The sequence below is a fragment of the Perissodus microlepis genome, chromosome 3, assembly GCF_051167445.1.
Source record: "Perissodus microlepis isolate ML-2025 ecotype Zambia chromosome 3, ASM5116744v1, whole genome shotgun sequence".
NCBI classification, from domain to species: Eukaryota; Metazoa; Chordata; class Actinopteri; order Cichliformes; family Cichlidae; genus Perissodus; species Perissodus microlepis.
In genome coordinates, this window is record NC_140463.1 from 20,120,279 (window position 1) to 20,141,884 (window position 21,606).

Consider the following 21,606-nt stretch of genomic DNA (forward strand, 5'->3'; position numbering starts at 1 on the left):
GTATTTCCCAAATGTCTCCCGTATAGTGTTTTTTTTCCTCCTGCATGTCGGCCTGCTACAGAGTAATCTGCTGGAAAGGGCACTCCTGTGCACATGCTCCAGGTTTTATAGTAAATCTGAGGTCAGATAATGAAGTTGAGCATCACAGAAAAATTTGAGCTTCTCTCATGAATCTGCTTCTTGTTAGTTTGCCTCTCTTATACAATACTGATAAATTTCATTTGATTTCATGTGGAATTTTGTTTGATGTGTAACAAGGAGTTTGCTGCTTGATTGTCATTTTAGTACAGTAGATTGTTGTATAGACTGACCAGGTTTCATACATTTATACATTTACTGGATATATGAGTGTTTCCTTCAATGCATCATTGTGTTTTACACACAGTAAGTTTCAGAGTTCATGAAGTTTAGAGTCCACATTATAAATTATGACTCATGGCTGAAGCTTTAGGTGTCACAGCTGCTGTTAACAGAGTAACAGGAACACAGAGGATCAAATGTAGACATTAGAGGAAAAGGTCATCCAGTTCAGTTCAGACATGAAAGATTCAAAGATTTAAAGTATGGAGCTCAGTCAACATTTAATAGATCATTCTGGTAAAAAAAAAAAAAAATCATTAAGGAATGAAATGAAGGCAGGGATAGCTTGACTGATGTCAGCAAGGGCGTAGATTTGGCATGGACGGAAGGGACATGTCCCCACCAATGTCCAGCGATTATTGAATTATCCCCACCAATAATTTGATCTCTTCAAGTAAAGAAAAACGAACCCGATAGAAAGAAAAAAACGATCTGTCAACGTCTCATTCACCCAGCGGTGCAGAAAGAGTTCAATTACGTTCTCTACTAGAGTCCTACGTCATGTGACGAATATGGCCAATGTGATTGGCTGTGCCTTTCAGGGAGCTCTGTTTAGTTTTAGCAGCTGCAAGCCTGCACTGCGAGGAGGAGAGGAGGACGGCAGCAAAAAGGAAGAACCTGGATATAAGAAAGTATTTTTCAAAGAAACCTGTAACTCACTTAAAGCCAAGTAAACTCATAAAATGTGTCCGTCATAATAACGTTACAGGCTATGCTAGGCTTTGGCCCACATCAGTCTAAAATTGTATGTAACCATGAATAACGTGTTTTGGAAACTAACTGCACAACAGGCAGCACTATTAGTTCTCTCAGTCTCAGAGCAGCATTTCTAATTTTGATTGAAACTGTCAGAGAAAACGGCAGCCTCGAGCGAGCCAGGATATTAGTTTACAGAGGCTGTTAAAATTATATGTCTAACGTTAAAATGTTGGTGACACAATAATTTCATCCTAATGGCACTGACATATTCATAGGGTTAATTTTTTGAGACAAAATATCATGAGGTAGTCATGATTTTGCAAATATTCCACCTTGTAGTGCAGTTTGCACAAATTGTTTTAAAAATGCACTCACCCTACAAACTTTACTGATGAGTGACTCATCAGTAATGTTTGTATAGTGTGCCTAAAATGTTGCATCATTTTGCTGAGAGATCTTTTACTTTGTGGTAATCTTAGATGAGTAGTTTTATGGATAAAACCCACCAGGTCATTCAGTGTTCCCTTAATGCTAATGTATAAGAGATGTTGGTGTCCTATAACTGAAATAATGTTGTTAAGTCCTTAAAGTCATATTCTTTTATTGTCATGACTGTATTTGAAGCTATTTTTATTTTTGTATGATACCTGATTTATATGGAGTATGGCTGAAGTAAACTAATGTCTAAAATACTTAGTCAGTCATTTGTTTAATAGTAATTCAACATTATATAATTCACATATAAAACTATTATAATTTTGAATTGTAATTTTAAATGGTTTAAAAGCATGTAGTATAGCATATGTAGGCAAGTATATTTCTCCTCTTTTTATCAAGAAGCAAAGACAAAAAGGAAAAAAAAAAAGAAACAGGGCAGTGTTCGGTGGTTGAATCATCCGTCCCCACCAATGCCAAAACCAAATCTACGCCCTTGGATGTGAGGAATATCAAATAGAGAGTGGATGGGCGGTAATGACAGCAGGTAGGGAAATTGTGAGGACACCTGGTGGACACTTAAAAAAGAGTAGAGTCTGAAAAGAGGAAAAGGAGGAAGTGGCGAAACTGTTGTGACAATCTTTATGTCACGGTCCTGGGCCTGTGGCCCAGTGTTTTGATTCTATATTATTGTTTATTGGGTTCTGTTTTGCTTTTCTAGATTTCATGTCCTTCTGGGTTGTGATGTCTATCTCTTAGGTTTAGTTCTGCCCTCATGTTCCTCCTGTTTCCTCTGTACTGTATTAGTATTGTCTCTGAATTCTGCCTGTGGAGTTCCTGTTTTACTTTGAAGGTCTTGTCTCATTTTAGTGTATTCTGTTTTACTTCCTTGTCCTTACTAGCCTAATGAGTCCCAGCTGTGTGCCCACTTGTTCCTCGTTTCCTCATGTGCCTGCCAGTGTATTTTAGTCCCTGTCAGTTAGTTCTTGTTGTTGCGTCGTTAACGTCAGTTCACCCTCATGTTGTGTGGATCTTTTCCCATGAGTCTATGTTGTTTCCCAGTTTAGTTTAGTTTGCTTTTTATGCTTGTTTTCCCGTGCCAGCAAATAAAGCTGAGTATTTTGAGTTCATCCCTCGAGTCTGAGTCCTGCATTTTGGGTCCACCACTCCTGCTTGCCTGCCTGCCACACAGCCAACCATGACACTTTATTCCCAGGTTTTGTGTCATTTCTTTTTTTTAAGCTTTGAAAACCTCACAATGTTTTAAAGTTCTCTGACTCTGTGAAATTATTTACTTTGTTAGAAACATAAATCTAAACGTAAACATAACTGTTATCATATTTACTGTTAAAGTTAACCTTACTAATCTTATAATAGTGTAGCTTATTGGTTAAATTTGAGCACGATGTCATCAGCATGCATTGAGAAATTCAAAGTTGCAGTTTTCTCAGAGATATATAGTGTTTAGACTTGTTGGAATTGAATCTTTCGCCTTTCACTCGGTTTGAACATGTGTGTCCTTTACAGAACTGATGCCAGTAAAGTGTGTTTTTTCTTTGTTGATAGATGTTTGAAAACTTATGGTGCTTTGAAAAAAAGATTTAGACAAAGAAACTCAGAAACAATTTTCTCATAAACACAATAATTTACAAGATGAAGCAGCACAATGAAAGAAAGTCATAATTTTCAGAAGAAAAGCAGTATGTACAGCAACACTGATCATTACATTTCTATTAATTTAAACTCTGTCACATGTAAATGTTACATTTATAGCACTACCTTAACTTCTGGCTCTTGAACAGATGTTAAATGAAGAGAATCTGCTGGTTAATTATGTCTTACCAAAAAGCTCTGGAGACTCAATGTTTCTTTTCTTTTTTTGTTTTTCCTTAATACAGAATGATTGACAACAGCCAGACTGACACACATTAGAGCTGTTGCTGTCAGTCCCAGTACAATATAAACTGAGGTTCTTTCCCGACTCTCTGCTCTTGAACTCAGAGTTGGTCTCTGTGGTTGGAGCTGATCAGCAGCTGCTGTAAAAAAGCATAAAATGTAATTATTGACACTTGCTCGTGTTCATGATCTGGACTTCAAAAAAACCCCACAGTTCTCAGCAGGACTCATTCAAGTCTGTCAGTGATATAGAAATAAATTAGTAAATAAATAATGGTAATAATAATATTAATATTAATCATGATAAACTTACCAGTGACGTTGAGTCGACATCTTCCAACACTGAAGCCATAATCAGTGTTCACCTCACACAGGTACAGACCCGAGTCATCAGTCCTGAGTCTGGACAGTTGAAGTCTGATTTGTCCTTCTCTGAGGGCGTCTTTGTCACTCTGGACTCGTCCTGAAAACTTTGCATCCTGAGACTCTGACACCTCAACACCTTCATGGACATGATACAGGACTGAGAGTTTATCATTGATAAAGAGTTCACAGAGGACGTTGAGAGTTTTGTAGGATCTGTCAGGTTTGGTGGTGAACGTCCACTCCAGTGTGATGTTGTGGTTCTCCTCTGCCTGATAGCAGGTCTGTGTCACATTGACTACAAATGATCCTGTTGAGGAGACAGAGAGGGAAAGAGAGGAGCAGACACACTGAGAACTGGAACAAATCTGTTGTTGAGCTTTATTTGGAGTTCATAAAGTGAAGCTGTAAACTAACCAGAGACACATGAGGTGAGGATGATGAGCAGCAGGATCCTGCAGATCATCTTCTCCCTGTGAGAGGAGACAGAGGTGAAGAGTCATCAACACATGAGGTCAAAGGTCAGTCAGTACAGCTAGAAGAAGAAAAATCTGCAGTCTGACTTCATTCATTCATTACAACATCTGATCCTGTTCATTATGCTGATTATTACACTGACTGACCAAAACTACATGAATACTTTCACCTTCGTCTATAAACACACTTCAGTGTAAATAAAATCGTTGTCTTCACAATGTATTTCCTAAAGCGCTGACATTTCTCGTTTTTCTTTAGAGAGAAATCATCTACTGAGTCTGTAAATAACTCAGTTCACATCTAAAATCGTGAACATATACATCTTTATAATTAAGAGGATAACATTAACAACGCTAAAGTATTTCACTTTTTTTTAGAATTAATTTTTTCTTCTGCTTAAAAAACACAAAATATATCCTGCCACTGTTTCTGTGCAGCTAATAATTGTTATTCTGTACACGTGTTGAGCTACAGCATTTAAAACCCTCTCTTGACATCAGTGTGCAGTGTTTTTGTCTTTCATATCTTTTTAACCTGTTTTTTTTTTTATCTTTGCCTTTTCTTGGACTTGTCTCTAACAAGATTTTATGCAAAGGTGGAGAAACATGTGAGGAGGAAGTTCTCCTGTTAAACTTACTGGGTACATTACAGTGAGACACTGACCTGTAAAAAAATATCAGCGTTGTATATTATTATCAGACATCACAGGTAACAAAGCAGAACATTGTTCAACTTAAAAATAAATCAGGTAAAACACATAGTTTTAAAAGAACATCAAGGTTACGTGCACAGTGGTCATGTTTCAAGCCTCCTTAAAATTTCACAAAAAATATATACAGTATCTCACAAAAGTGAGTACATCCCTCACATTTTTGTCAATATTTTGTTATATCTTTTCATGGAACAACATTGAAGATATAACACTTTGATACAATGTAAAGTAGTCAGTGTACAGCTTGTATAACAGTGTAAATTTGATGTCACCTCAAAATAACTAAACATGCAGCCATTTTTTGCCTAAACCGCTGGCAACAAAAGTGACTAAAACCTAAGTTAAAATGTCCAAATTGTGCCCAATTAGCCATTTTCCCTTTTGGTGTCATGTGACTCGTTAGTGTTACCAGGTCTCAGGTGCAAATGGGAAATAAGTGTGTTAAATTTTGTGTTATTGCTCTCAAACTCTCTAATACTGGTCACTGGAAGTTTAACATGGCGTATCGTGGCAAAGAATTCTCTGAGAATCTGAAAAAGAATTGTTGATCTACATCAGTGGTCCCCCATCCCAGTCCACGAGGGCCGGTGTCCCTGCAGGTTTTAGATATCACCCTGGGTCAACACACCTGAATCACATGATTAGTTCATGCCCAGGCCTCTGGAGAACTTCAGGACATGTCAAGAAGGTAATTTATCCATTCAAATCAGCTGTGATGGATCAAGGGCACATCTAAAACCTGCAGGAACACCGGCCCTCTTGGACTGGGATTGGGGACTCCTGATCTACATAAAGATGGACTAGGCCAGGGGCCCCCAATCCCAAAGACAACTGTGTCTGGCCTACAGTGAAGCAGGGTGGTAGGATGTCATTGTATGGGGCTGCATGAGTGCTGCTGGCACTGGGGAGCTACAGTTAATTGAGGGAACCATGAATTGTAACATGTGACATACTCAAGCAAAGCATGATCCCTCCCCTTCAGAAACTGGACCACAGGGCAGTATTCCAACATAATAGTAACCCAAAAACACACCTCCAAAATTTCCACTGCCTTTTAAAAAATAAACTGAGGGTAAAAGTACTGGACTGGCTAATCATGTCTCCAGACTTAAACCCTATTGAGCATCTTTTGGGCATCCTCAAATGGAAGGTGGAAGAGCGCAAGGTCTCTAACCTCCACCAGCTCCATGATGTCATCATGAGGAAGTGGAAGAGGATTGCAGTGGCACCCTGTGAAGCTCCAGTGAACTCCACATTCAGCAGACTTAAGGCAGTTCCCCAACCTTATAAAGAGTACATTTACACAATGACTGAAACTAGCACCTCTGACTAACAATGGACTATGAGGTTAGTTCCTTGATCATTAATATGCCAGTTGTCATCACCATTGATCACTTGAATGAGTGACGATACATTTCTCCCACTGAAAACACTACGTCCACAATCAACTTTCTGGGACAGATTATCGCTTGTTTTTGTCAGTGTCTGTACCTAAACAAGAACAACATCATAATAATACTAATAATAGGTGCATCATAATAATGACAATAATGATAATAATATAATAGCAGAAAGATTGTTTACATTGAAGGGACTCAAAATGCAGCTTCCTTTTGTGCATATTCAGGTAAACCTTCGCATTAGATCAACAAACTAAAAGAAGTCTGATTTCTAAATGATTTAATGTTCAGCTGGAGGAACAGACACAAGTCTGAATGTTTCACATGAAGACGAAGGTGCAGCTCAATGCTAGTGCTAAATGTCAGTAAAAACTACGATACACACAAAGTGTACAAACTATTTAACTGTTGGTCTCAGTCGTGTCCTGTTTTACAGTCTCTGATTAAACATTTACTTTATAGCGTAACACAATAACAAAAAAACAAACAGAAAAACTCTTCTCTGTGTAGAGATTTTTGGGTCAGCTGGACCTATTTTCTTCCTACCTTTGTTTCTTTATTTCTTCCTCTTTTTCGTGAAGCTCTGTTACTAAAATACAGATCTAGTTGCTTGCTCAGGATCCAGCAGAACTAAGAATGAAAAAAGTGCCTTGAGTACACATGATGAGTTTACTCAGAAACCAGTATGACCATCTCTTAGGTACTAAGTCCTTTCTAGGTTGTTTATTTTAGAGTATCACTTGCATCACTTCAGTATGTCTGTAAATAAAAAGGAACATGTATCATATTTGCTGTGAATTTAATAGTGCTTAAGTGTGATGCAACTGTGCCACATGTGATATTTAATGGCATCCCTTGTCATGGTTATGGGTCTTTTGACTCAGCATTTTGAGTGCCATGCCCTTTTGTATTATTGTCTTCTATTTTATATAACTTAATTTTCAGATAGTTCTGTTGATATTGAGTTCTGTTCCCTATTTAGTTCATGTCTGTCTAGGTTCTTCCCATGTCTGTGTCTGACGCAGGACCCTATAACATACACACACACACTCTCGAAAGTGAGAGGAATTATCCTTAATTTATCCTTAATTTATTAGCGGCAATAGAAGTGCGGTTTCGGCCATGATCGACGCAGAACGCAGACACTCCTCACTAGGGATGGGTATCGTTTAGGTTTTATCCGATACCGGTGCCAGACCGGTACTTTTGAAACGGTGCCAGTGCTTAAACGGTGCTCGAACTGGTGCTTAAAGAATAGATAACACAAACTTTGTCCAAAAACCTCTTATGTTTTTATTTTTAGAAGTCTCTTTTTTTCTGAAAATGATAACTAAGTTAGCCTTTTCTGTTGATACAACATACCTCCTTTAGTTGGAACCAGTGCTTCAACAATGGAAAACACAAACTTTATCCTAAAACCTCTCATGTTTAGCTTATTTTTTTTGTAAAAAGATAACAATGTTAGCCTTTTTTGCAGCTCTAGGGTATATATGGTATCACTCTATCAAACAGGAAGCCGCATGTAACTACAACGGTGTTTGCTAGTTCACCTTACATGCATTAATGTAATAACGTGGTTAGCCTACTCAACGTAAATTACACACGAACAACATTAAGCTACTCACCCAGAGAAGAACTGCTGCTGCTGCATCATCATCCGTCATCATTTCTGCTACACTGGCAGGGCTAGGGGCCAGGACTCTGCTCTTCAGGTTCTTGGGGGATGTTGCTAACTCCGGGTCCGATAACAGGCACCACACCTGCAGTAGATGTGTTTGGTGCTCAGTCTTGCAGCAAGCTATCAAATACGGTGCATTTCTCGGCTTTTAAAAAGACGCTATGCGTCGCCAGGTGTTTCATCAGATTCGAGGTGTTACCTCCTTTGCACTGTATCACCTTAAAGCACTTGTTGCAGGCTGCTGAGTTTGTATCTTTTGCTGTGAAGTACAGCCAGACTTTTGGCCGCTTTGCCTTGGGCATTTTTAATCTGTAGCTCTGCTCTAAAAGAAGGTACGTACCTGGGCCCGCCTACTATCCTTGGAAAGGTAAAATGATTGGCTGGAATCCAAAGTGTATGACACCTCAAGAAAAAGAAAAGCACCGAAATAAAGCACCGAAATGTGCGCTGCTTTTCGGTCTGGTTACTACCGTTTATGTCAGAACCGGTGGCACCGGATACCGGTACCCATCCCTACTCCTCACTCTGTGGTGTAATCTATATTGATGCACATGCATGTGCCACTAGGCGGCAGTACTTACCCGCTAAATAGGAAATGGGTGGTATGTAAACAGCCACGAGAAGAAGCTATATTAAAAGATTGTTGTTGCTCCACGTTATTGCTTGAGCAGGAGTTTTATTCAAGAGCCCAACACAACACACTCCATGCCACACACCTATCTTGTCAGCTCTGCGAGCTCACTGCGTCACTCCTCCACTGCAGCAGGCCAGAGACCACACCTCCGCCACACTGTGTCTTCCCCACTATGTTGGTTATGGTGTCATGCCACCAGTGTGCGAGTATGTCAAGTCCCCTGTGTTTAAGTCTCCCTCGCCTTTTGTGTGTTTTAGTGATGTCTTTGTCTCCCATCATCTCCTCTTGTTTGCATGTTTCCCTCCTACTGTTTTATTTGGTCTCTGCTGTTAGTCATGTGTAATGTCCCCGTTCATTTAGGTTCCCATTTCCCCCCTCCTCATGTTCATTCCATGACTGTCCAGAATATTCAAAAGACTCTGTGCCATGTCTCTATACCTCCTCAAATTAGCAGCCTAAAAAAAATAAAAAAAATAAAAATGATGTAACAATTAATTAAATTAATTAATTAATTAAAATTGGGGTCTTAAAGCCAGTCAGCCTCACATTATGTTTCTCTTTCCTCATTCTGTTGTCTGCACCGGGTTTACTGCAATAATGACTGAAAGTACAAAAACATGACATCATTTCAGACAACCATTTTGAAACTCCGTTTGATCGACTGGAGCTTTTAGCTGTTTATTTTGTTTAATACTGAAAGGATAAATAAGAGTTTGGCACTCGGTATTAAATATCACCTCAACTACAGAGTTCAAGAAAAGCTAAGGACTATTTTTGACTGTAATAGTATAATACTAACATATATGTTATTTATAGGTGCCTTTCAAGACCCTCAAGGTCACCTTACAATAGTACAAAACAAATAAATAAAAACATAAGGTAAATGAAAAATTTAAAAAACAAGCATGAAAGTATAAAAGCTAAAGAAGGTAAAAATAGACTAATCATTATGAAGGGTATGCAGTTGTAACTAATGTAACAATGGTGGAATGATTCACACAGGTGGGTGAAGTGTTTGTAGGAAGGTTGACTGCGACGTAACCTTGGATGTAAAAGACTGCAGTCTGCATTCCAGTCAAATACAAAAGGCAATGTGACAAAAGCATATAGTTCCTCCTCAAACAAAGAATTTTGTTGTCCAACAATTTAATTTTACTGATTGTAATAAATGTAAAAAAAAATAAAAAAATCTGACTTTCAGAAGAAGGACTAATATGTTTATTTATTAGATTAAAGCTTTCAGGAACAACCTGCATTTTAGGTTACATCAGTGTCCGAGTCTCTATCAATTATTTTGTTTTTGAAGGTACACAATCATTCATCTCAGGGACTCATACAGAACAAAATCAATACAACTTTCTGAACAAATATACGAATGTGAGGCTGACTGGCTTTAAGACCCCAATTTAGCAGGATGCTAAAACAGAAAATAAGAAGGAGGAACTCATCTTTTCTTTTCTTCTTGTTAACACACAACTAAATATAATCGTAGCCAAGGTGAGATCACCTTTATTCAGCCCAACATATTTTTAAAAAGTTCATTATTTATTGAACTGAACTTGATGTGAAAAGCTCTTTATTTCATTCTGTTTCGTTCCAGTAAACCTTCACTAGTCTCCCTCGCCTTTAACATGAACTAGTGTTTCATTAGAGTATGTCAGCTGCAGAAATGTTATACTGAAGGAAATATAACAAATGAGGTTAAATATTTCTAACAAAGATGAAGTTTTGTGCAAATAATCAGCTTTCATGTCCACAATATTTGTCTACACTCACGTAACAAGTTGCTCAAGAAGTTAGACAAACGATCACTTCAACTTTGTTCATATTTCTGCTCGGACTGGATTTAATAACATGTCTGTAGTACTAACAAGAAGAACTTATTCTATGTAAAATCTTTCATTTTGCCAATAGCAAAAAGACTACCTGTGTCTGTTTGCATTTTTTATTTTTGTGTTGGCAGAAATGAGTCATCTTGTGACTAAAAACAGCCACAGAGTGGAACTATAATTAGCTCACTATTGAAGTAAAACTGAAACAGTTGAATATGGTACGTGGCGTATACCTAATACAAACGTGGTTTAAAACACACCTATGACAGCAGTCGGTTGGTATGCATAGATGTCAAATTTCTGGAGTCCTCGTATGTAAAGTGGCGCATTTCATTGAACAGACAATATGAAGTGCGCACAGAGAAAACAGTGGGAGTGAGCATGTTATCGTGTCTGTTCTTTTCTTGTATTTGTGTCTCCTTAATATTTTGGATGTAGCTCTGTCTTTTAGTGCTGCTCAGTATCTCTTGTTATCATGCTGGAGTGGAGGACTTTGCAGTGCCTTGACTACTGTGCAGTTATATTCAGAACTGTATTAATCAGACTGTACCTGACATAAATTGTTCCCACTTAGAGTTGGATTCTGTGGCTGTGAGGTGCAAAATACTGATAAGGTCAGATATTCACAGAAGTTCATGCAATAGCAACTGATTTGTGTTTCTGGACACAGATTATTTGTCATTCACTGGACACAGTTTTTCATCTGTGTGCTGATACTGACCGTTGTCAGTCAGTATCAGTCAGTAACTCTGAGACCTGGCTCGTGCTGCAAACAAAAAATATCTTTCTTACTGAAATACATCACTTTCACATCACTGACAGTCACATTAAAAAAAAACAAACAACATTTGTGTCTCCGAACCCTTTTATGCATTGATTCTTTTGTGATTTTCATATTTTGCTGTGAGACCAGGCTGAGTAAGTAGGGCACCATTTACACATGCAGCATCTGTTTGTGTGGGGCAATCACTCTGCTATCATTTGTGCTTCAGTAGCTCAGTAGTTTACACATTGACTTGACATGTGAGGGGTTGATAATTTGATTCGATCCGGAGCATTGAGAACTCTGCTAAATCAAACATGAGGCACTACCTGCTGTGGTGACTGCTTATGACAAGGAAGCAGCCAAAAGTAAAAAGTTTACATATTTATTTCATCAGTCTTGTTCATATGTTCAGTTTATTCCTATCAGGATCACAAACAGGATCAGAAGTTGTAATGAGTGAATAAAGTATGACTGCAGATTTTTCTTCTAGCTGTACTGCCTGACCTTTGACCTCATGTGTTTATGACTCTTCACCTCTGTCTCCTCTCACAGGGAGAAGATGATCTGCAGGATCCTGCTGCTCATCATCCTCACCTCATGTGTCTCTGGTTAGTTTACAGCTTCACTTTATGAACTCCAAATAAAGCTCAACAACAGATTTGTTCCAGTTCTCAGTGTGTCTGCTCCTCTCTTTCCCTCTCTGTCTCCTCAACAGGATCATTTGTAGTTAATGTGACACAGACCTGCTATCAGGCAGAGGAGAACCACAACATCACACTGGAGTGGACGTTCACCACCAAACCTGACACCTTCATCACTTCACTGAAGATCTGCTGCAGTCGTCCAGAACTCTCAGTCCTGTATCAGGTTCATGAAGGTGTTGAGGTGTCAGAGTCTCAGGATGAAAAGTTTTCAGGACGAGTCCAGAGTGACAAAGACGCCCTCAGAGAAGGACGAATCAGACTTCAACTGTCCAGACTCAGGACTGATGACTCGGGTCTGTACCTGTGTGAGGTCAACACCTATTATGGCTTCTCGAGATCTCAAGAGATGTCGACTAAACGTCAGTGGTGAGTTGATTCAGTGAAAGTTTTTATGACATGTTCAGTTCACAAACTTATTTTGGATAAGTTGAAACCTTTATTGAAATTATAATTTGTTTATTAGTGATATTTACTAAATGAATGTGAGAGACTCAGATGTTTGTGTGTCTGCAGCAGTGAGGGATTGTCCTGAACCTGAGAGAAAACTTGAGACATCAAACACAGAGAGACGAGGAAGGATCGCCTGTAAACGCATTAACAAGCTAACTGCGCTAACACGTTAATGCCGTCCAGCCCCACGCACTGGGCGATCCGTCATTTTAATGAGATTATAACTGACAGCACTAATTATCATGATTATTATTATTATTTCTAAAGTTGAGTGTATTTATATAGATTTATATTTATATAAATCTATATATATTTATATAGTCCTGTATCAGGTTCATGAAGGTGTTGAGGTGTCAGAGTCTCAGGATGAAAAGTTTACAGGACGAGTCCAGAGTGACAAAGACGCCCTCAGAGAAGGATGAATCAGACTTCAACTATCCAGACTCAGGACTGATGACTTGGGTCTGTACCTGTGTGAGGTCAACACTGATTATGGCTTCAGTGTTGGAAGATGTCGACTCAACGTCACTGGTAACCTGATTTAGTTAAACTTTTTTTATTAAGTGGTAAAAACACTCAGATCAATGCTTCATAACAGGCCTTCACTAAACAATAGATGATGTCATGTCATCGTGGCTACCTCTGTCTTTTACATAGTCCATGAAGTAGCCTTAACAGAGTTTACAAACTAAGGGCTGTTTTATTCTATACATTAAAGTTATTATTATGAGATTTTTGTTATATGATCTCTAACTAACACTATGAACTGAACTGTTATCAGTTTAATTCTGATGTTTAATGTTAATATCTTCATGTCATTTACAGCAGTTTCTGACCAGCTCCAACCACACATCTATCAGAAAGATTCATCACAAAACATAAAGCTTCAGACACAAGTTTACTCTGCTCTAAACTCGTAACCCACCAGATGACATTGTTGATGTAACAGCAGGAGAGATTTGAGTTAGCTGGTTTAACACAGAAATGAGTGAACCAGTTTCATCTGTAATATTAATGTAAATTTTGTTTATTATTGTTTATTCTTTTTACACACAGCTTACAAAGTGTGTAAAACCCGAAGCTGCTGTTCATTCATGTGCTGTGTGAATACCTGCACCAATGAAATAAATGACTGGACTGCATAATTCCAACTTCAGCTTCATCAACTTACAGAAATAATCCAACCGCTATAAAGAGGACTTGTTTTTTACTGTGTTTAGTAAATCTCAACAGCAGATTTTATGTCTGCAGCTTTATTTTCATGCTGCTCAGAAATTCTGAAGGAAAGTTTACAGACTAGATCTTCATAATGTGTGTGTGTGTGTCTGTGTTATATCTTACTTCCAGTCAAAGGTCCGGACACACCTTCTCTTTATGATGTAGTGGTCTAAGGAGCTTGGAAAGAAACCCTATCGTGTGATTTCCTGAGGTCAGATGGCCCAGGGTGTGAGTGGGTGTTAAGACGTCTGGGAAGGGATCTCAAAACTGGTTTATAGATGGCAGACAGTTGGTGTCGTTCAAAGACATCTTTGAACAGAGAAGGGCCATCTGACCTCAGGAAATCACATGATAGGGTGGGGCTAGGTTTCACAATAAGCTCACCCAAAACCCTGGCTGATTGTGACCCACACCTGTTTTCACACCTTGGCTCCTGTGATTAGGTAAAGGATCCTCAGGGGGTCCTTTTGTCCGTCTTTGGGGGGGATACTCCCACAGGGCTTAAATCTGAGACTCTCCACCATTTGACCCTAGAACTGAAGAAGCTTCTTGGATGAGAGGTGAAACTTCTTCAAGCAACTTAAAGAAGTCCAGACGCTTTTTCTTTCCAAGCTCCTTAGACTACGATGACCTGGATGACTGAGAACCTTCACAGACATGTCACCTGAAATGGCTTTTTAACTTCACAGGTGTGCCTTGTCAGGGGTCATTTCTGGAATTTCTTGCTTTCATAACTGGGTTGGGACCATCAGTTGTGTTGTGCAGAAGTCAGGCTGGTACACAGCTGACAGCTGGTTTTTGACATATTGATATATACATATTTGACAACTGTTAGAATTCATATTACGGCAAGAACCAATCAGCTGAGTAAAGAGAAACAACAGTCAATCATTACTTTAAGAACTGAAGGTCAGTCAGTCCAGCAAATTGCAAAAAATTTGAATGTGTCCCCAAGTGCAGTTGCAAAAACTATCAAGCGCTATGACGAAACTGGCTCACACTAGGCCTAATCCCAATCAAGATGGTTTGGGATGAGATGGACCGCAGAGTGAAGGCAAACGGACCAATGAGTACTCAGCACCTCTGGGAACTCCTTCAAGACTGTTGGAAAACCAGTTCAGGTGACGACCTCATGAAGCTCACTGAGAGAATGCCAAGAGTGTGCCAAGTAGTAATCAAAGCAAAGAGAGGCTATTTTAAAGAATCTGAAATATAAAACATGTTTTGAGTGATTTCACAGTTTTTTGTTTACTACATAACTCCATGTGTGTTCATTCATACTTTTGATGTGTCAATGAGAATCTACAATGTAAATAGTCGTGAAATTAAAGAAACAACATTAAATTGAAAAGGTGTGTCCAAATTTTGGACTGGTAGTGTATTTTTTTTTTTCTTCAAGTTATGGAGCTAACATTCTTCCTCTTGGACAGATGATGGTGCAATAAGCTCACCAGTAAAAAAAAACATATTCCCTTTTCTCCTTTCTTCTTCAGTCTGTCTTCATTTTGTAGTTCTTTCACATTCTTATCTGACTTTTTAGCTCAGGTCAAAGAATTTTCTGTGTTATTGAGTCATAAAACTGTACATGGTTCAGAGATACAATAATATTATCTTAAATTATATTTTTGGCAGTGCACTGGACAGCTCAAGTCAGCTCCTTAAATGAAATAACGCTGGTATTTTTAAATCAAGACTAGCAAAACTACAAACAGGAGGTGGAACAAGAACCTTCTTGCTGTGAGTTTACAGTACACACCATGAACCACCATCCCACTTGCACCTCTTCCGCAGATGGTCACAGTCACACACCAGAATCAGTCTTCAACCTCCTCATTAAATCTGATGATGTCTGATTTAGCATTAGCCCAGATGTTCAAAAATGCCACTGGGAAAAAGAAAAAAAAAGTAGAAAACTCCTGTTGAGCAAACTATTTGTGTGTTGATGTGACTTTCCCATCTGGTGTTTACAATAAACCAGCAAAGCAGAGAGAGGGGAAAGAGAGATGGTGATATGCAACCAGAAGAAAAAACTGCACTTTGATTTGCTCTGAAAATATTTCACATTTTAAAGAATTCAGAGCATCAGAAAAGATTTTCTGTCAAAGGTAAATTCAAGTGACGACCTCTTTGTTTTTCCTAAAAACTAACTTAACCACACTCATGTGTTGCTCCATAAACTATCAAAATCTTTTCTAATAAACAGGAGAATGTTTCTGTTACTGATTCTGTTCGATTTTAACTGAATCCATGAATAATTATTTCCATTAAAACCCAAAAAACAGAGTTAAAGGATGGCTGCATCAAGTCTCACGTCTCAAATTTATACAACATTTATACAACCAGGTATACAGTTACAACATTTCCTCCTTCCTTCTGCTTAGCGTACAGCCTCAGGGTCTCTATCTCCTCCTTTGGCCAGCTTATTATCTCAGCAAGGTACCTGATCACGGGCAGGTGTTGATAGCCCGGAGCTTGTTCTTACCATTCAGCTGACTCCTCAGGACTTGCCTGACCCTCTGCAAGTACTTGGTGGTTGCAGCTTTCCTAGCTGCCTCTTCATGGTTCCCATTTACCTATGGGGTCCCCAGATACTTATAGCTGTCCTCTATGCCCATTCCGATGTCATTGCTGTATATCCTGGTGGTGTGGATCAGTGAATCGATGTCTCGTTCACTCTTTGCATACAGCTTGATGTCGTCCATGTACAGGAGGTGGCTGACAGCTGCTCCATTCCGTAGTCGGTACCCGTAGTTTGTCTTGTCAATGATCTCACTGAGGGGGTTCAGGCCTATGCAGAACAGCAGTGGGGACAGAGCATCTCCTTGGTAGATCCCACACTTGATGGTGACTTGTGCTATGGACTTAAAATTGACCTCTAGTGTTGTCCGCCACATGCCCATTGATTTCCTGATGAAGGCTCTTAGTAGGGCTGGGCCATATTATACCGTTCACGGTAATACCGGTATAATGTTAGGCAACGATAGGAAAATGAAATATCGCGATAGAATATGAGTAAAACGCGCATGCGCAGTGCCTTTGTTTTCATACGCACATGGCCGATTGTTGAGTGAACCAGATGAACCAGAATTGGTTTGTAAAAATGGTGCAACTTCAGTGATGTGGAACTGGTTTGGTGTTTGTCCGTCAGATACACGACAAAGCACATTTTTTTGCAGAACATGCAAGCGGCCGTCGTTATTGTCGTATTTGTCGGACTAAGATGCTCTTAAATCTGGGAGTAATCTGGGTCCTAAACTCCGTATGATTCAGGTCAAACGAACACTGCAGCATCACTGAGAGTTAAAAACTGTCTCATTTTTTTCATCTTTAATAAAACGATCAGCATTGCTGCTTTACCAGGTGTAACTATGAAGTTTAACTTCCAGGCATCCATGAAAACAAAATTTATTACATTTAACGGAGTTAGAAGTTAGCAGGAAGCTAGCGGAAGTTAGCTCGCTAGTTTCGCTAGTTACCTAAGCATGATATTGCATGTTCTGACTGAGATTTCTGAAAAAATTCAAACGTACAGCTCTGCTATCACGTCCAACATAAATGAAGACAGGAAACTAAACAGCAGTGACGTTTGTAGGGTTACTGAAGTTGGGCTAGCTGGTATATAATGATGTGCTACCTGATCGCTAGCGACACAGCTATGTTAGCATAACATAAACAGTGAAGCTGGAGGACGAACACTAACACTTTTCCACTTATAAAAGTTAACGTTAAGGTTCCTGATAGTTAGAGACAAATGCAATCGCATGGCAGGATGCTGTAAACGGACCAAACTTCAGTCAGGAGAACAACTGAGATAATCCATCCACAATACAAGGTTAGTCATTAATATACTGCAACAACATGGGAATAGAGTAGCTGCCAGAGAATTCAACATTAATGAATCAATGGTACAGAAGTGGAGGAAGCAAGAAGAATGAGTTTAATAAAGTTTGATTTATCTGACTGCTTTGTTTCGCTTAATGTGCCTTATAATCCCGTGCACCTTATGGTCCGAAAAATACGTACGGCACACTGCAGTTTAATGTTGCAAAGCACCTCTTTTTAACTTCAGTGGATATTATACATGGTTATGCTCAGGATATGTCAGCCCATTTCTACTGGAAATGCCTTTTGGTTAAACTTTAAGCAAGGAATTTGCATTTGCACTGTTACATTTTTATAAAGCTTTAATGTACATAAAAACCAGCTTCTTGTTTAAGTGAAAATAAATGGAAGGTTGTCTTTTTGCGCTAGTAATGTTGTGGAGTTGTATTTTGTCTCGCATCAATTATATCGTCAGTTATATCGTTATCGCAAATTTTCAAATATATATCGTGATAAATATTTTTGGCCATATCGCCCTGCTCTAGCTCTTAGGGTCCTGTTGATCTTGTATACGTCTAGGCATTCCAGGATCCAGGTGTGGGGCATAGGCTTTCTTGTAGTCAATCCAGGCAGTGCACAGGTTGGTCAGCCTAGTCTTGCAGTCTCGGCTGACTGCTCTGTCTACCAGTAGCTGGTGTTTTGGGCCTCTGGTATTCTTGCCAATCCCTTTCTGTGCCCTGCTCATGTATTGACCTATATGCCTGTTCATCTTTGCTACTATGATGCGTGACAGGAGCTTCCATGTGGTACTGAGGCAGGTTACTGGTTGGTAGTTGGATGGGACCGGTCCCTTCTGGGGGTCCTTGAGGATCAGAACCATCCGGCCTCCAGTTATCCATTCTCTTGTCAACTAGCAGCTGGTTCATTTGTGCTGCCAGATGCTCATGGAGTGCATTCAGCTTCTTCAACCAGTAGGCGCGAATCATGTCAGGGCCTGGTGCTGTCCAACTCTTCATACTAGAGATCCTTTCTTGGATGTCTGCCACTGTGATGGTTACTGGACCCTGTTCAGGGAGGTTGCTGTGGTCTGCTCTCAGATCCACTAGCTACTGAGCATTGCTGTTGTGGGTTGCATCCTTCTTCCATCTGCTCTTCCATCGCCAAGTACTCTAACACAAAAACAGGCATTTAGGAACAGAATATTTGGCAACAAAAAGAGTACAGATTAAGTGAAAATATTTTTTATTTTATTAAAACAAAAGAAAGTTAGGTATTCCTTCTATTTCCCCTCACTATGGTTGGCCCCTCCCTGAACTGGTGTCTCTTCCTGTTAAAAGGGAGATTTTTCTTTTCACCATCGCAAATTCCCTATGCATACCGGGGTCACCTGATTATTTGGGGCTTCTTTCTAACATTGTACGGTCATTACCACGCAAAGGTGGGCGAAGAACAAAAAAACGACAACTATCATCGACATACCAACCCTCAGCATAAGAAGATAAGGGGGTAAATGGCGCAGATGGATCAGTGCAGGTTTGCTACAAACATGTAAGTAAAACATTCTCTATAAAATGTGTTAATAAAATGTGACTATTTAGACATCATCCTTATCACCTCTGTAGCAGATCAGAAAATCCAATATTTGATCTAACCCCTGGAACCTCTTCTCCTAAATTTCATTTGCTGATTTCTCACAGCTCCTAATTTCTCACAGCATACAATCCTCATCAATAGAAGGCAAAATTATTCTTTACTTGATAAAAGACTTACATAAACACACACTAAAAAAATATTTTGCCAAAGGTGGATGGCTCAAAGTTATGAGGTTAAGAAGCGAACGCAATATACTGCTGTGGCTAAATAAGAAATTTAATTGACGAGAGCCAAACTTCACTGAACTTAAACTCGAGCGTCAAAAGCAGGAGCTGCATGTAAAAAAAAGCCTCTGTGTGTCTATACTAAACAGTGCGCAGATACAGATCTATAATAGGGCAAATACATCTTTGTGTGTCTGTGTGTTTAATCTGTTCTTTTGGATAAGATTTCATGTATATTGAAGTATCTGTCTTTTTAAAAAATAATAATCTCTAAATCTGATTTCTAATTTCTAAGATCCATAAAATACTTTCATTAGATAAGACTCCGTTTAAGTCTACATCATCTAGATTATTAAAAATATATTTTCACTGGACTGCCTCTGAATTAAGGAAAAAATTACTTCAGCACTAACATAGAACCGTCATGGTCTACTTGTCAGCTAGCATTCCTACAGTCTTGGTTAAGACATGTCTACCTTCTTTCCTTTCCCTAATATCTACCATCATCTACTCTTCACTTACCACTGGAACTGTTCCTGTTTCTCTCAAAATTGCTGCCATCACCCCAATATTGAAAAAAACTGGTCTAGATCCCAATAATTTTGAGAATTTTCGGCCTATTTCCAATCTACCATTCCTTTCAAAAATTCTTGAGAAAATAGTTGCTACACAACTCCACTCACATTTAACTAATAATAATCTGTATGAACAGTTCCAGTCTGGTTTTCGCCCCTCCCCTAGCACTGAAACAGCACTTATAAAAATAACCAATGATCTTCTTCAGGGCCGTGCAGAGACGTTTAAAGGGGCAGGTGCTCAAAGTTAAAAAGGGGCACATTGAACCAGGCTGAATAACAACAACACACATTCATCAAGAATCTAATATGGGCAACAAGGCAAAGCAAACGTAGCCGATGTTTTACCTGATGGGTACAATGTTGCTGTTGAGGGGTTTCTGCTGCTCCTGCTGCTGATAGTGCTGGAGGGCAGGGCTGTGTTGATGTGAGACTGTAGACATTAAAAAGTCCATAGAGATGGTAGCTGATTAAACAAGTATCATGAGATAATAACAAAATGCAAAGATTGGTGACAGCACTTGGAACCATAAGGCAACAAAAACTGTGAGAAATAAATTAGGCTCTGCCTGTGAATCACTCTTTGCTTCTCTTCTTCCTTCCATCCCATCATTTCATATATCACTCTCCACTTGCTCTCTATCTGAGAACAAGGCACAACTTGCTCTTGCAATAAACTATAATCTAATTATCCACACCTAACAACTCTTGCACTTAATCTATAATAAAATGATGACAGAAAAATGTTATTATTTATTACTAGAGCTACAATAATAAAGCAATGAGGAGGGGGAAGTAATAAATATGAAATAATGTCATTATGATGATTCCATTTGTTTCACTATCCACTCTGTGCAGGGGGAAAGCTTATTACATTTTTTAAACTGTAGAGAATGTATGTTCTTTAAAATACAGCGTGTGTTTTTTTAATTAATTATAATTATAATAATGCATAATTATGTGGACATGCATATAAGATCGTTTTTTAGTGAAATATAATCCCTCCAGAAAGGCAGGAAAAGCCCTGTAACTTACTTTAAAACTAAATATGTTCCCTAAAACGGTGACAGAGCTACAGACCCATGACGGCCTTACATAGGTAGCCAGCAGCTATGACCTGCACTACTTGTGCAGTTAATAAAATTACAGGTAATGTTTGTCGCGCTGTTGCACACACGGCACGCTCATTTGTTTCAGTTCGTCAGTTGCCACAAGACAACTTACCAACGTGTACGTAATAAGCTAATACTCCTGTGTGCTATACACTACAGTGTACGCTGTACACCTACTTACTGGTTTTGTCGCATCAGTCTGTGTCTCTGAGTTAATTTGTGTTTCTCCTACAGCTCCGGACTGCAAAAAATGCGCGTGCTCTTTGTGAGCTCGTTCCCGGCTCGTAACCAGCGCGTTCTGCTGTCAAGGGCGATCATTGGTTAAATGTGATCATGTGACTGATGCAAGCCAGATCCTTTTATTTAGCAAAACTGTGATTAATAGTTAAATATTATTGTTGAGGGGCACAGACAGGACTCTGCACGCTCACACACATAAAAAAACTAAATAAAAAAAAAAAACAATTTTTTAAAAGTTGCCTCAACAAAAGGGCACTTTGGGCACTCATCAGGAAAGGGGCGGGTGCTCAAGCCCCTCTAGCCCCCCCCCCTCTGCACGTGCCTGATCTTCTTATGGCAGCTGACTCCGGTTTACTTTCCATTCTTATTCTCCTCGATCTGAGTGCTGCTTTTGACACTATTTCTCACTCTATTCT

General features: G+C 39.1%; 1 protein-coding gene and 1 pseudogene across 1 annotated transcript; one reads left to right on the forward strand and one right to left on the reverse strand.

Moving 5' to 3' along the window:
* Positions 1-3,161: 3,161 nt before the first annotated feature.
* LOC146390450 (uncharacterized) lies at positions 3,162-20,269 on the reverse strand. Its single transcript, XM_084923513.1, has 4 exons — positions 20,187-20,269; positions 4,171-4,226; positions 3,704-4,063; positions 3,162-3,530 (listed from the first exon to the last, which is right to left on the reverse strand). Exons 2-4 carry the CDS (start codon positions 4,217-4,219, stop codon positions 3,322-3,324), a joined length of 618 nt encoding a protein of 205 aa, XP_084779639.1. The 5' UTR covers positions 4,220-4,226; positions 20,187-20,269; the 3' UTR covers positions 3,162-3,321.
* On the forward strand, positions 11,812-12,579 carry LOC146390451 (programmed cell death 1 ligand 1-like; annotated as a pseudogene).
* Positions 20,270-21,606: the final 1,337 nt, after the last annotated feature.